This window comes from Crinia signifera, chromosome 4 (assembly GCF_055691185.1).
Source record: "Crinia signifera chromosome 4, ASM5569118v1, whole genome shotgun sequence".
Classification (NCBI taxonomy): domain Eukaryota; kingdom Metazoa; phylum Chordata; class Amphibia; order Anura; family Myobatrachidae; genus Crinia; species Crinia signifera.
In genome coordinates, this window is record NC_139220.1 from 70635203 (window position 1) to 70650283 (window position 15081).

At 43.6% G+C, this 15081-nt stretch overlaps 1 protein-coding gene across 3 annotated transcripts in view; it reads right to left on the reverse strand.

The window, feature by feature from the left end:
* PDLIM4 (PDZ and LIM domain 4) overlaps positions 1–15081 on the reverse strand; it is a 255444-nt gene that overhangs the window by 19568 nt on the left and 220795 nt on the right. For all 3 annotated transcript variants that reach the window (XM_083181834.1, XM_083181835.1, XM_083181836.1), the window contains 2 exons: positions 11151–11347; positions 8289–8446 (listed from right to left, as the gene is read on the reverse strand). In XM_083181834.1, coding sequence (XP_083037960.1) covers positions 8289–8446; positions 11151–11347 — 355 coding nt within the window. The remainder of the gene's footprint in view (positions 1–8288; positions 8447–11150; positions 11348–15081) is intronic.

Genomic DNA, 15081 nt, shown 5'->3' on the forward strand with positions numbered 1-15081 from the left:
TTTTTTAGGCACCATGTAGGTTTCTAGGCACCATAAGATGCTAAAAGTTAGGAACCCCCCCACAAGTGACCCCATTTTGCAAACTACACCCCTCAGGGAATTCATCTAGGGGTATAGTGTACATTTCAAACCCCCAGGGGTTTCACCAATTTTGATACAAGTGGGCAGTGAAAATGAAAAATTAAATTTTTTTACACAAAAATGCAGTTCTGGCTCAAAATTTTTCATTTTCAGAAGGTATGAAGGAGAAAAAGCACCCCAAAATCTGTGCCCCAATTTCTCCCGAGTACGGCAATGCCTCACATGTGACCAAAAAATACCATTTGGGTGCATGGCAGGACTCAGAAGGGAAGGAGTGATTTTTGGATTTTGCAGCTCAGATTCTGGTGGAATTTTGGTGGGTGCTATGTCGCATTAGCAAGACCCCCCAAGCACCAATACAGTGGAACCCCCCCACAAGTGACCCCATTTTGCAAACTACACCCCTCAGGGAATTCATCTAGGGGTATAGTGTACATTTCAAACCCCCAGGGGTTTCACCAATTTTGATACAAGTGGGCAGTGAAAATGAAAAATGACATTTTTTTACACAAAAATGCAGTTCTGGCTCAAAATTTTTCATTTTCAGAAGGTATGAAGGAGAAAAAGCACCCCAAAATCTGTGCCCCAATTTCTCCCGAGTACGGCAATGCCTCACATGTGACCAAAAAATACCAGTTGGGTGCATGGCATGACTCAGAAGGGAAGGAGTGATTTTTGGATTTTGCAGCACAGATTTTGGTGGAATGAATGGTGGGTGCTATGTTGCACCAATACAGTGGAACCCCCCCACAAGTCACCCCATTTTGCAAAGTACACCCCTCAGGGAATTCATCTAGGGGTATAATGTACATTTCAAACCCCCAGGGGTTTCACCAATTTTGATACAAGTGGGCAGTGAAAATGAAAAATTACATTTTTTTACACAAAAATGCAGTTCTGGCTCAAAATTTTTCATTTTCAGAAGGTATGAAGGAGAAAAAGCACCCCAAAATCTGTGCCCCAATTTCTCCCGAGTACGGCAATGCCTCACATGTGACCAAAAAATACCATTTGGGTGCATGGCAGGACTCAGAAGGGAAGGAGTGATTTTTGGATTTTGCAGCTCAGATTCTGGTGGAATTTTGGTGAGTGCTATGTCGCATTAGCAAGACCCCCCAAGCACCAATACAGTGGAACCCCCCCACAAGTGACCCCATTTTGCAAACTACACCCCTCAGGGAATTCATCTAGGGGTATAGTGTACATTTCAAACCCCCAGGGGTTTCACCAATTTTGATACAAGTGGGCAGTGAAAATGAAAAATGACATTTTTTTACACAAAAATGCAGTTCTGGCTCAACATTTTTCATTTTCAGAAGGTATGAAGGAGAAAAAGCACCCCAAAATCTGTGCCCCAATTTCTCCCGAGTACGGCAATGCCTCACATGTGACCAAAAAATACCAGTTGGGTGCATGGCAGGACTCAGAAGGGAAGGAGTGATTTTTGGATTTTGCAGCACAGATTTTGGTGGAATGAATGGTGGGTGCTATGTTGCACCAATACAGTGGAACCCCCCCACAAGTCACCCCATTTTGCAAAGTACACCCCTCAGGGAATTCATCTAGGGGTATAGTGTACATTTCAAACCCCCAGGGGTTTCACCAATTTTGATACAAGTGGGCAGTGAAAATGAAAAATTACATTTTTTTACACAAAAATGCAGTTCTGGCTAAAAATTTTTCATTTTCAGAAGGTATGAAGGAGAAAAAGCACCCCAAAATATGTGCCCCAATTTCTCCCGAGTACGGCAATGCCTCACATGTGACCAAAAAATACCAGTTGGGTGCATGGCAGGACTCAGAAGGGAAGGAGTGATTTTTGGATTTTGCAGCTCAGATTCTGGTTGAATTTTGGTGGGTGCTATGTCGCATTAGCAAGACCCCCCAAGCACCAATACAGTGGAAACCCCCCACAAGTGACCCCATTTTGCAAACTACACCCCTCAGGGAATTCATCTAGGGGTATAGTGTACATTTCAAACCCCCAGGGGTTTCACCAATTTTGATACAAGTGGGCAGTGAAAATGAAAAATTACATTTTTTACACAAAAATGCAGTTCTGGCTCAAAATTTTTCATTTTCAGAAGGTATGAAGGAGAAAAAGCACCCCAAAATCTGTGCCCCAATTTCTCCCGAGTACGGCAATGCCTCACATGTGACCAAAAAATACCATTTGGGTGCATGGCAGGACTCAGAAGGGAAGGAGTGATTTTTGGATTTTGCAGCTCAGATTCTGGTGGAATTTTGGTGGGTGCTATGTCGCATTAGCAAGACCCCCCAAGCACCAATACAGTGGAACCCCCCCACAAGTGACCCCATTTTGCAAACTACACCCCTCAGGGAATTCATCTAGGGGTATAGTGTACATTTCAAACCCCCAGGGGTTTCACCAATTTTGATACAAGTGGGCAGTGAAAATGAAAAATTACATTTTTTTACACAAAAATGCAGTTCTGGCTCAAAATTTTTCATTTTCAGAAGGTATGAAGGAGAAAAAGCACCCCAAAATCTGTGCCCCAATTTCTCCAGAGTACGGCAATGCCTCACATGTGACCAAAAAATACCATTTGGGTGCATGGCAGGACTCAGAAGGGAAGGAGTGATTTTTGGATTTTGCAGCTCAGATTCTGGTGGAATTTTGGTGGGTGCTATGTCGCATTAGCAAGACCCCCCAAGCACCAATACAGTGGAACCCCCCCACAAGTGACCCCATTTTGCAAACTACACCCCTCAGGGAATTCATCTAGGGGTATAGTGTACATTTCAAACCCCCAGGGGTTTCACCAATTTTGATACAAGTGGGCAGTGAAAATGAAAAATTACATTTTTTTACACAAAAATGCAGTTCTGGCTCAAAATTTTTCATTTTCAGAAGGTATGAAGGAGAAAAAGCACCCCAAAATCTGTGCCCCAATTTCTCCCGAGTACGGCAATGCCTCGCATGTGACCAAAAAATACCAGTTGGGTGCATGGCAGGACTCAGAAGGGAAGGAGTGATTTTTGGATTTTGCAGCACAGATTTTGGTGGAATGAATGGTGGGTGCTATGTTGCACCAATACAGTGGAACCCCCCCACAAGTCACCCCATTTTGCAAAGTACACCCCTCAGGGAATTCATCTAGGGGTATAGTGTACATTTCAAACCCCCAGGGGTTTCACCAATTTTGATACAAGTGGGCAGTGAAAATGAAAAATTACATTTTTTTACACAAAAATGCAGTTCTGGCTCAAAATTTTTCATTTTCAGAAGGTATGAAGGAGAAAAAGCACCCCAAAATATGTGCCCCGATTTCTCCCGAGTACGGCAATGCCTCATGTGTGACCAAAAAGTGGCAGGACTCAGAAGGGAAGGAGTGATATTTGGATTTTGCAGCACAAATTCTGGTGGAATGATGGTGGGTGCTATGTCGCATTAGCAAGACCCCCAAAGCACCAATACAGTGGAACCCCCCCACAAGTGACCCCATTTTGCAAACTACACCCCTCAGGGAATTCATCTAAGGGTATAGTGTACATTTCAAACCCCCAGGGGTTTCACCAATTTTGATACAAGTGGGCAGTGAAAATGAAAAATTACATTTTTTTACACAAAAATGCAGTTCTGGCTCAAAATTTTTCATTTTCAGAAGGTATGAAGGAGAAAAAGCACCCCAAAATCTGTGCCCCAATTTCTCCCGAGTACGGCAATGCCTCACATGTGACCAAAAAATACCAGTTGGGTGCATGGCAGGACTCAGAAGGGAAGGAGTGATTTTTGGATTTTGCAGCACAGATTTTGGTGGAATGAATGGTGGGTGCTATGTTGCACCAATACAGTGGAACCCCCCCCACAAGTCACCCCATTTTGCAAAGTACACCCCTCAGGGAATTCATCTAGGGGTATAGTGTACATTTCAAACCCCCAGGGGTTTCACCAATTTTGATACAAGTGGGCAGTGAAAATGAAAAATTACATTTTTTTACACAAAAATGCAGTTCTGGCTCAAAATTTTTCATTTTCAGAAGGTATGAAGGAGAAAAAGCACCCCAAAATATGTGCCCTGATTTCTCCCGAGTACGGCAATGCCTCATGTGTGACCAAAAAGTGGCAGGACTCAGAAGGGAAGGAGTGATATTTGGATTTTGCAGCACAAATTCTGGTGGAATGATGGTGGGTGCTATGTCGCATTAGCAAGACCCCCAAAGCACCAATACAGTGGAACCCCCCCACAAGTGACCCCATTTTGCAAACTACACCCCTCAGGGATATCATCTAGGGGTATAGTGTACATTTCAAACCCCCAGGGGTTTCACCAATTTTGATACAAGTGGGCAGTGAAAATGAAAAATTACATTTTTTTACACAAAAATGCAGTTCTGGCTCAAAATTTTTCATTTTCAGAAGGTATGAAGGAGAAAAAGCACCCCAAAATATGTGCCCCAATTTCTCCCGAGTACGGCAATGCCTCACATGTGACCAAAAAATACCAGTTGGGTGCATGGCAGGACTCAGAAGGGAAGGAGTGATTTTTGGATTTTGCAGCTCAGATTCTGGTGGAATGAATGGTGGGTGCTATGTGGCATTAGCAAGACCCCCGAAGCACGGTGAAATTATGAACCTAATAATCCATAGATGTGTGGTATATTTTAAAACACTCCTTTATACATAGGCCGGGTTTGTCGGGGCAAGTGTCACACTGGAAAATAGTTTGCTTTCTTATTCCCTTTTTATAGCAAACTTTGCACCTTTTTTGTGTCCTGCCCTTTTTTCCAGTGGAGGGGATTTCATCAGGAAAATGCTGCCCTGGTACAATACGGGGGCCAGTACTAGAAGTACTGGGGCCCTCTGCCTGCTGGTTCCCAAATATTAGGCCCTTTATGACTTCCTCTTGAAAGTGCATAAATGTCCCCCTCTGGCCGGTAGAACGGAATAGCACGTAAGCGTTATACAGTGCCATCTGGATGATATACACGGCCAGCTTCTTGTACCAGATTTTTGTTTTCCGCAGGGCACTGTACGGCTTCAGTACCTGATCTGAAAGATCCACTCCGCCCATGTACCTATTGTAATCCAGGATACAATTAGGTTTGGAGGTGTGGGTACTGGTACCTCGTACAGGGACGGAGGTGGTACTGTCTCCGTGAATTGTTGTCAGTATAAGGACATCCCTCTTGTCCTTATATTTGACCAACAACATATTTTCGGTGCATATTCCCCTGCTTTCACCCCTTCTCATTACTTGGGAAATGTGCGTTTTTGGGAGGCCTCTTTGGTTCTTGCGCACAGTACCGCAAGCTGCTGTACCTCTTGAACCAAGGGCCTTAAACAGGGGGATGCTGGTGTAAAAGTTATCCACATAGAGGTGATAACCTTTATCCAGGAAGGGGTGCACTAAATCCCAGACAATTTTTCCACTAACACCTACGAGGGAGGGGGGGCATTCTGGCGGTTCAATTCTTGAATCCTTCCCTTCATATACCCTAAACCTGTGAGTGTACCCTGAGGTGCTTTCACACAGCTTATACATTTTTATGCCATACCTTGCCCTCTTACTGGGAAGGTACTGGCGGAATTTAACCCTTCCTTTAAAATGTATAAGGGACTCGTCTATGCAAATGAATTTATCTGGGATGTACATGTCTTCAAATTTGGCACTGAAATGATCAATGACCGGCCTGACTTTGAATAGCCGGTCAAAGGTGGGATCATCTCTGGGTGGGCACTGTGCATTATCGTTGTAATGCAAAAATTTAAGGATCGTCTCAAATCGAGCCCGGGGCATGGCCATACGGTAAAATGGGGTGCTGTACAGAACATCTGTACTCCAATATTGCCTAATTTCTGGCTTTTTTACTATGCCCATATGAAACACCAGACCCCAAAACGTCATCATCTCTACTGCATCTACAGGGGTCCACCTAGCAAATGATGACGTGGGGTTTTGAGCAATAAACTGCTGGGCATATAAATTAGTTTGGTCCACCATTAAATTTATAAAATCATCAGAGAAAAATAATTTGAAAAAGTCAATTTCTCTGAGACCTGTGGAATCAAATTGGATTCCTGGCATGGCCAAAAACTCAGGAACCTGGGGCTCAAAATTGTCTGGTGGTGGGGTCCATACGAGATCAATTATTGGGGGGGGGGTCTCAGCTGCTCTACGGGGGCGTCTTTGAGGGGGTCCCTCATCACCAGAGGAGGAAGAGGAGCTTAAGGCGAATCCTTCAAATTCCCCGCTTGCATCACTGGCTGTGTCAGAGTCAGAAGCAAGCATGGCATATGCCTCCTCCGCTGAATACATTCTTCTGGATGACTGGGATGACATTTGGGATGCCATTTTTATTTTTGTGTTACTGGTAGTGAAATGTTTCAACACGTGTATAGTGTAGGGGGGGGTACAAACTTTATTTCAACCCGGGGGGTATGTAGTGTGTAGTGTGTATGTAGTGCAGAAAAAAAAAAATACTTTATACAAAAAAAAAAAATTGAAGGGGTTAAAAAAAAAAAAAAATTGAAGGGGTTAAAAAAAAAATTTGAAGGGGTTAAAAAAAAAATTGAAGGGGTTAAAAAAAAAAAAAAAAAGGTCCTGCGCCAAAAATTGAGCACAGATGTTGGTCAGTAACGTCCGTCACTGAACAGCGCTCAAAGGCAACAGGAATTTGATCAAAAAAAAAAAAAAAATAGATCAACCCTGTGCCGAAAAAGATGATCAGTGATGTACGTCACTGATCAGCGCACAGCGGCCACAGGACACCCACAAAATCACAGTGTGTGTAAAAAAAAAATTTAAAAAAGACCCCACAGCACACACACAAAAAAAAAAAGGTGATCAGTGATGCGACACTGATTACCAGTGAGGGGCAGCAGGTGCACAACCTTTGGTGCAACTGACAGTGCAACTGGCAGGTATATATAAAAAAAAAAAACCTCTGCACCCCCAAAAAGTTGCTGATCACCTCAGATATAGTGATCAGCACAAAAGGCGGGGGCAGCAGACACAAAATTTAGCACTCTCTATCACTCTCTGTCACTATCTCTCTCTATCTCTCTATCTCTCACTATCTAACACTCTATGACACTGCAGCAGCAGCAGTGACAGGTATATATATATATAAAAAAAAACCTGCGCCCCCAAAAAGTTGCTGATCAGTTAATTTATACTGATCAGCACAAAAGGGGGGGCAGCAGTCAGTTATATAAAAAATATATAGCACAATCTGTCACTATCTCTATCTCTCTCTCTCTATCTCTCTATCTATAACTATCACACTGCAGCAGCACAAAATATAGCACTCTCTGTCACTAGGCCTCTCTATCTCTCTCTCTCTATCTCTCTCTATCTCTCTCTATCTCTCTCTATCTCTCTCTATCTCTCTCTATCTCTCTCTCTATAACTATATCACACTGCAGCAGCACAAAATATAGCACTCTCTGACACTATCTCTCTCTATCTCTCTCTCTATCTCTCTCTATCTAACTAACGCTATTACACTGCAGCAGCACAAGTTCACAACACAGGAAGTCACAAGTAACAGGATCCAGGAAGCATCCAGCACACTACAAGCAGTGATGAAGCAGGCAAGATATTTGCAAGGATCAGGTAAGTATTTTGAAAGGTTCTGGTCAGTAAATGGCGACAGCTGGGCACGGTGACCGCACTGCACGCTATTCCAGACCGGAATGGCGTCTGCAGTGCAGTCACCGTTAGTTTAAACCCCCCTCCATGGCTGTGATTGGTCCGTCGGTCCGACGGACCAATCACGGCCTTTGGGGGCGGGCGGGGTGAGGTGGGGTGACACCAGTGTCACCCTTACACCCCGCGGTGATTGGTGCTGTACTTTACAGCACCAATCACCTCCGATCGCGTGTCACCAGCGAACGTTATTCGCCGGTGACACAGAAAACGCTGTAATTGGCTGTTCACACTGAACAGCCAATCACAGCGATCGCCGACGGGGGGGGCGGCATCGCAGCCCCCCCTGGGCATGCACGGACATGTCTGCTGTCAGGGACAGCAGACATGTTGAAACTGTCACCGCGTCTATAGACGCGGTGACAGTTAAATGCCATGACGTACATTTACGCCATGTGTCGGGAAGTACTTCCCGACCATGACGTAAATGTACGTCAATTGTCGGGAAGGGGTTAATGTCAGCTACAGTACGCATAAACACTTCAATGATGAAAAAATTAAAAGCATGACTGCCATAAAGTGTTATATACGTACCATTCTCCCCAGCTTCCAACATGCCTTGCAAGTATTTGAATGATCCCGACTGCTTGGGCTGTGATACAGGTTCATCGTAATCTTGGAGCATTCTGTACACATCTGACTCAACATCGATTCCATTTCGGCTCCTTGGAACAGTTCTCTGTGGTTCAGTGCTAATGAGGACAAAGCAAAAACAAATGGTGCTGTTAGGCCAAGTCAGGATTAAACTGCTGTATGTAATATATCACAAACGTGTATGTATAAATAATCATGTGCAATGTGAAAGATTAACTTTTGAAATGATCAGTTTATTGGCTACAAAGCTCATTTTATAAGTATCCTTGCCCAGTGATTGCCTCCATATGATCTGTATAAAGCACAACTGGCGCTAGCTGTAAACACATAGTGAACAAGAAGGAAGACAGATAAGATAAAAGCTGATAAAACAAAGCATTTCAGGAATACGTCATTGATCTTCCAAGCAGGTAGCAGCCGTCCTGCATTCAGGTTTCGCCTCCATTTTTTTTTGTTTAAAATGCAAATCTACTACGCCACATCCTCTATGACCCTCAGCACCCTGACTGCAAAACTACATCTGCAAAAATGACCCCCTTGCTTTCCTGTCTGCACATAAAGACTTCCACATACTAGAATTTAAAACAATGGACATCACGGCTGTTTACATACTGTAGGCCGTGGGAGGGACGAGGGAACATCCCAAAAAACCGGGACGTTCCCGCGATAAGCAGGACAGTTAGAAGTATGTATAAGGTGCACACTTAATAATTTCCAAGATTTTGTGTAAATTGTATTTCCCCTGTTTAATATTTATTTATTATTTATTTATTTACAGTTTCTTATATAGCGCAGCAGATTCCGTTGCGCTTTACAATAGTAGACAGTGATAAGACAAACTGGGCAACAACAGACAGACTTGGAGGTAGGAGGGCCCTGCTGCAAGCTTACAATCTATAGGGATATAGGGGGGAAACATAAGGACAGTCACCAGTAATAGCATAGCAGTTACAAGTCCAGAAGGGAAGCTATATAATACATAAGTGCCTCGGAGGGTTATGCATGTAGAACATATGTGTTTTTTGCACTGCAAGAAAGGATATAGATAAACTATATCAAATGAAAGGCGCTTGGTATGGGTGTGCTTAGCTAGGAGCAGCAATCTAGGAAAAGGGTGAGTCACCCCCAATACAATATACAACAAAAACAAAAGGTGGTCGATTGTGCTAGCACTAAAATATATTTTTACGATATAATATATGCAAAAAGATCTGGTCAGGTGTAAATATGAATAACACTTTAATAAGAAAACTCAATCAATAAAATGATAAAAATAGGAGGATAATTAAAACAATACGGACAGAAGGTCAATAGTCACCCATTTGTAGTTAGAGTAGTGTGCCAGTCCTCGAAAGTAACCCAAATGGGTTTTTCGTTGGGATCCAGGAATAAACAAATATTTGTAATCCAAACTTTTTCTTGTGTTGGAAAGGGAATGGATACTCCGGTACTGGTGTCACTTTTCCAACAAAGGAATGCCGGGCCTTTAGGAGGTGGCGTGCCTCCAAGATGATCTTTATGCCACGGATTGTGGTAAATGGACCAGTCCACTTCGTCCTGAGAGACAATGTCTCAGATGGGGAGTTGGATTCGGTTTTGAGGCTCCACAATGTAAAAGGATAGAGTTCGTCTGGCAAGGATTCGTCTGGCAAGGGTTAAATGACCATATGTCCTTTTGAAAGAACACCTACGCGTTTCGTTGGCTACTGCAGCTTTTTCAAGGCTAATTATACACACATATATATTTTTAACAAAGTAATTGTAAAATCCCCCATTTCTGTTATCTGGCAACCTCCGTTTTGCCATTTGGGAGCAGCCTTCAGTAAATTAGTCAGGTGATTCCTATATTGATATATTGATATAACTGGACATAAGGAAAATGTTACTATTTTTTTATCTTTCACTTATTTATTTAATATTTAGTGGAATATATAGTACAACTTTTGCGTCTGATTGTGTTCACATTCTTTGTTAATGGACTAGAAGAATACAGAAGTCAGAACCCAGACAGTAAATGGTAAATGCAGAAAGGAAGTATACCATCTGGAGGTTTCCAGTTAACGTGGCACTTTATGGCATGAAGGGTTCCGTGACATATATAAAGACTTTAACTACTAAAAATAAATTTGCTATGACATTGTTGAAATCTCCTGCCTGTATTCGCATATCTAGGCTGCAATAATTCCTTTGTTATTTAGAAACAGATCAAATCTGTACTGATAACTATATACTGGATGCCTGTATAAATCACACTTAGTAAACCATATATGGAAGCATTATTATACACACAGTTTCCCCCTTAGCTTATATGTAAACATCCAACTGACTCAGCACAGCTGTAAAGAAGACTGTATTTCCATTTAATCTGTATATGTCCATTTAGGTATTCTTTTTAGGGTTTAGTGCACTTACAGTCATTCTACTTTTCAATGTACAAGACTTTCTATGCAACTGTATTATGTGGTGCACATCACTTACTGTGGATCTTTTATTCTATTTTGAGGCCAGTTTTAATTTACCGCACAGCAAATAGGGGCTAAAATAGCCCAATAGTATATTGGAATATCCAATTATAGCCCATACTATAGCCCATTTTTTATCATATCATAAATTAACCATTTTGGGGTAATAACATATGGAACCCGGAATAAGTACCCAGACCTATGCATTATCCAGCAAACACGGGTCTCCAGCGGATATTTTTTAGATTACTCTGGAAGCGCAAACAACAGGCTTTGGCTCTGCTACAATTAAACATAGTGCCAGTAGGAAATAGCCACCAATTTTCAGTACAGCACGTACCTTGGTGAAGAGGAGATATTGATTCGTCCCATATGTGAGGATAGCTGTGATTCTGTGGCATTGTTGTTGTTATTTGTGTACAGTCTGGAAGGATTGTTGTACGGTGCATTGAGCGTTGGTTGGACGTCACTAGGACTGCCTCGTGGTGAAACTGGAGCTGATCGCCTGCTGTTAGCAAATTCAGATGGGAAAATGTCCTAAAAGAAAACAAGCAACATGAATTGTACATACGCAGAGGTACTAGTAAAATAATATGCAGAACAGGATCATATGTTTTTCAGCATTTCTGTTGAGTCTTTCATTTCGGAGCTATGCATTCTTCTCCAATCAATAAACACTTTAAAAACATTAATATTGGCATGATATGGGTCTGGTTTATAGAAAGTCATCATCGTCAACTGCCCAGTATCAGCTGCAGGGGGATGTTCAACACAACCAGATTACACTGTAACAAAACATCATCGCTATAGCCATTTATTATGCTTATGTAGACAAGAGATTTATTAGCATTAAGAATTGTGGGGCAGATTTATTAAGCTCTGTGAAGTGATAAAGGGTCTTGATTTTATCACCGGCCAAACAGCTCCTAACTGTGAAGTAACAGTCATTTGTTCTTCATACTAAATAGTCACACAATACATATTATACAATCCATATTCAAGATTTCTGGATCGGGACACTGACACTGCAATTACTGCCTAACTTTCCCAGATATAGCTGCATGTGCACTGCGGGGGGGGGGGGAAGAGATGTAACATGTGCAAAGAGATTTATATTTGGGTGAGTTATTTTGTTTCTGTGCAGGGAAAATAGTGACTGCTTTATGTTTACACTGCAAGATAGATCCCACTTTGAAGTAAAACCCCACCCAAATCTAATTCTCTCTGCACGTTACATCTGCCCCCCAGTGCACATGGTTTTGTCAATTTCAGACGGAATTTGCCTTTGCGAGTGAACCTCAAATGCTGTGCCCACCCTTCTGAACACCTCCCTGCCGCTGGCAATACAAGCAATACCTTTTACCAAATATCTTTTGGGGAGAAATGTAATAGGGTGCGATTTTTTTGTAAGCAAAAAAAATCGCACCGAATCCCCCCATTTAAAAATCGATTTTTTTTTTCCCCGCGGATTCGCATATGTAATGAGATGTGAATTTGCGGCAAAAAAGTGCGATATGGTGCGATTTCGGGCGATTTTTAGTCATGAAAATGTGCGCATTTTCAGTCATGAAAATGTGCACATTTTAAAACTTGCTATTTTATGTAAAAAAAAAAAAAAAAAAAAAACGGGAAAAACACTGTGTGGGGTCACCCCTCCTGAGCATAACCAGCCCCGGTTGAAAGAGCCGGTCCTGGTTTCATAAAATCACAGGAACAAACAAGTCGGGGTTCCGTGGATTTTATAAAACCAGCACCAGTCTCAAGGGCCGGTCCTGGTTCCCAAAATACGGGGGGACAAAATGACTAGGAGTCCCCCGTATTTCAAGAACCAGCACCGGGCCCAACCAGCCGCAGCCGGGGGAGACTTTTTATGCAAGTCCCCCCAGCCAAAGCATTCATCCCCCTCCCGGTCAGCATGGGCAGGGGTCCTGGGGGTGTGGGGACCCCCCCCAGAACTTACGTGCCCATGCTGAAGCCCGGGGCTGTCCTCGATGCCCCTGGGCAGTGGGCATCCAGCTGATACTTGTGTAAAAAATACAAAAACTATTGTGTATTGCTGTGGAACTATGAGTCCCAGCAAGCCTCCCCCGCCAACCACAAGTCCGAGCATGTGGGGCATTAAAGGGCCCGCTGGCACTTGTAGTTCCACAGTAATAAAAATAGTCAAATAAACACACAGACACACAATAAAAATAAAACTTTAATACATCCAAAGCCCATACACACTGATACTTACCTATCTTGAGCCCGTCGGTAGGTCCCTGGGTCCGGGGCTGGTCCAGGGCTCCAGGGCTGAAGAGTCCGGGGTCCTGGATCCGAAGAAATCCATGGGGGACCTGTGGAAGGAAATCCTACTCACCAGGTCCTCTGGTGAAGATCCCATCATCTTCTCCGTCTCCGCCGTAGTCCACCGCATCAGCCGCCGGTACCCAATTGGAATGAGAGGCGCAGAGATCAAGGGCATACCATAGGTGCAAGGGGTGCAGCTGCAATGGGGCCCAGAGCTGCAGGAAATGGGGCCTAGAGCTGCAGGCCCATCTTTGCTGTTTAAGTAATATTTTTCACATATATTTATCACCATTAGTTGCAAAATATGGGGCCCTTACAAACTTTTGCTATGGGGCTTTTGAATATCTAGTCACGCCCCTGGCAGAGATGTTTCATCTTCCGCGCCTCTCATCCGAATGATTCTATTGGCCGCCTAGCGGCCAATCAGGAGCCAACTTTCTCCGATAGAATCATTCGGATGAGAGGCGCGGAAGATGAAACATCTCTGCGCCTCCCATTCCAATCGGGTATTGGCGGCTGATGCGGTGGACTACGGCAGAGACGGAGATGATTACGGGATCTTCGCCAGAGGACCTGGTGAGTAGGATTTACTTCCACAGGTCCCCCATGGATTTCTTTGGATCCAGGACCCCGGACTCTTCAGCCCTGGAGCCCTGGACCAACCCCGGAACCAAGGCCCCGGAATCGGACCCAGGGACCTACCGACGGGCTCAAGATAGGTAAGTATCAGTGTGTATGGGCTTTGGATGTATTAAAGTTTCATTTTTATTGTGTGTCTGTGTGTTTATTTGACTATTTTTATTACTGTGGAACTACAAGTCCCAGCGGGCCCTTTAATGCCCCACATGCTGGGACTTGTGGTTCTCCAAGTCCCTGCATGTGGTGCAGGCTTGCTGGGACTCATGGTTCGACAGCAATACACAATAGTTTTTCTATTTTTTACACAAGTATCAGCTCGATGCCGACCACCCAGGGGCAACGAGGACAGCCCCGGGCTTCAGCATGAGCAGGTAAGTTCTGGAGGGGGGGTCCCCTTCTTTGGGGGGTCCCCACTCCCCCAGGACCCCTGCCCATGCTGACCGGTCAGGGGGATTTGTATAAAAAGTCTCCCCCCGGCTGTGGCATTACCCTGCTGGCTGGTTGGGCCCGGGGCTGGTTCTTGAAATACGGGGGACCCCTAGTCATTTTGTCCCCCGTATTTTGGGAACCAGGACCGGCCCTTGAGCCTGGTGCTGGTTTTATAAAATCCACAGAACCCCGACTTGTTTGTTCCTGTGATTTTATGAAACCAGGACCGGCTCTTTCAGCCCGGGGCTGGTTATGTTCAGGAGGGGGGACCCCACGCATTTTTTTTTCCTGTTTTTTTTTTTACCCTTTTTTGGACAGAACCATGCACAAATCACAATGATCTGTGCATGGTTCTGTCAAATTCGCCAGCCAGAACCTGGTCTAATTGTTTTGGCGATTTTTTGTAACCTTTACCAAAAATCGCACCCTATTACATGTGCGTGTTAGATGCTTTCCAATGGGAAAACATCTGGATGCGAATTGAAGTGTGACTAAAAATCGCCATTTCAAAATGTGCGATTTCGCAGCAAAAAGTGTGATTTTTTGCAGCGAATCGCATCCTATAAAATATGCGATTTTCAGAAAAAATTTCAGAAAACGGCAGATTTTGCAAAAAAAAAAAACATAAAAAAAAAAATAAAACGCACCCTATTACATTTCGCCCTTGATTTTTAGAACTGTATTCCATTAAAAGAAGTACCCTTTAATCAATTATGTGCTACGCACACCTATGAATATCTCCTAATATTTCAAATATTTCAGCACTGGGCAAGGCCGCCCCAAACGCTGGGTTCTGTCCCACAAAGTGCCCGCATGTGTCCTCCACCAGTGGCCGAAAAATGGGTCTGAATCCTCAGGCCATTTGGCTGTAGTTTTATTGTCTAATTTTATGTAATAGCAGACTAAGCACATAA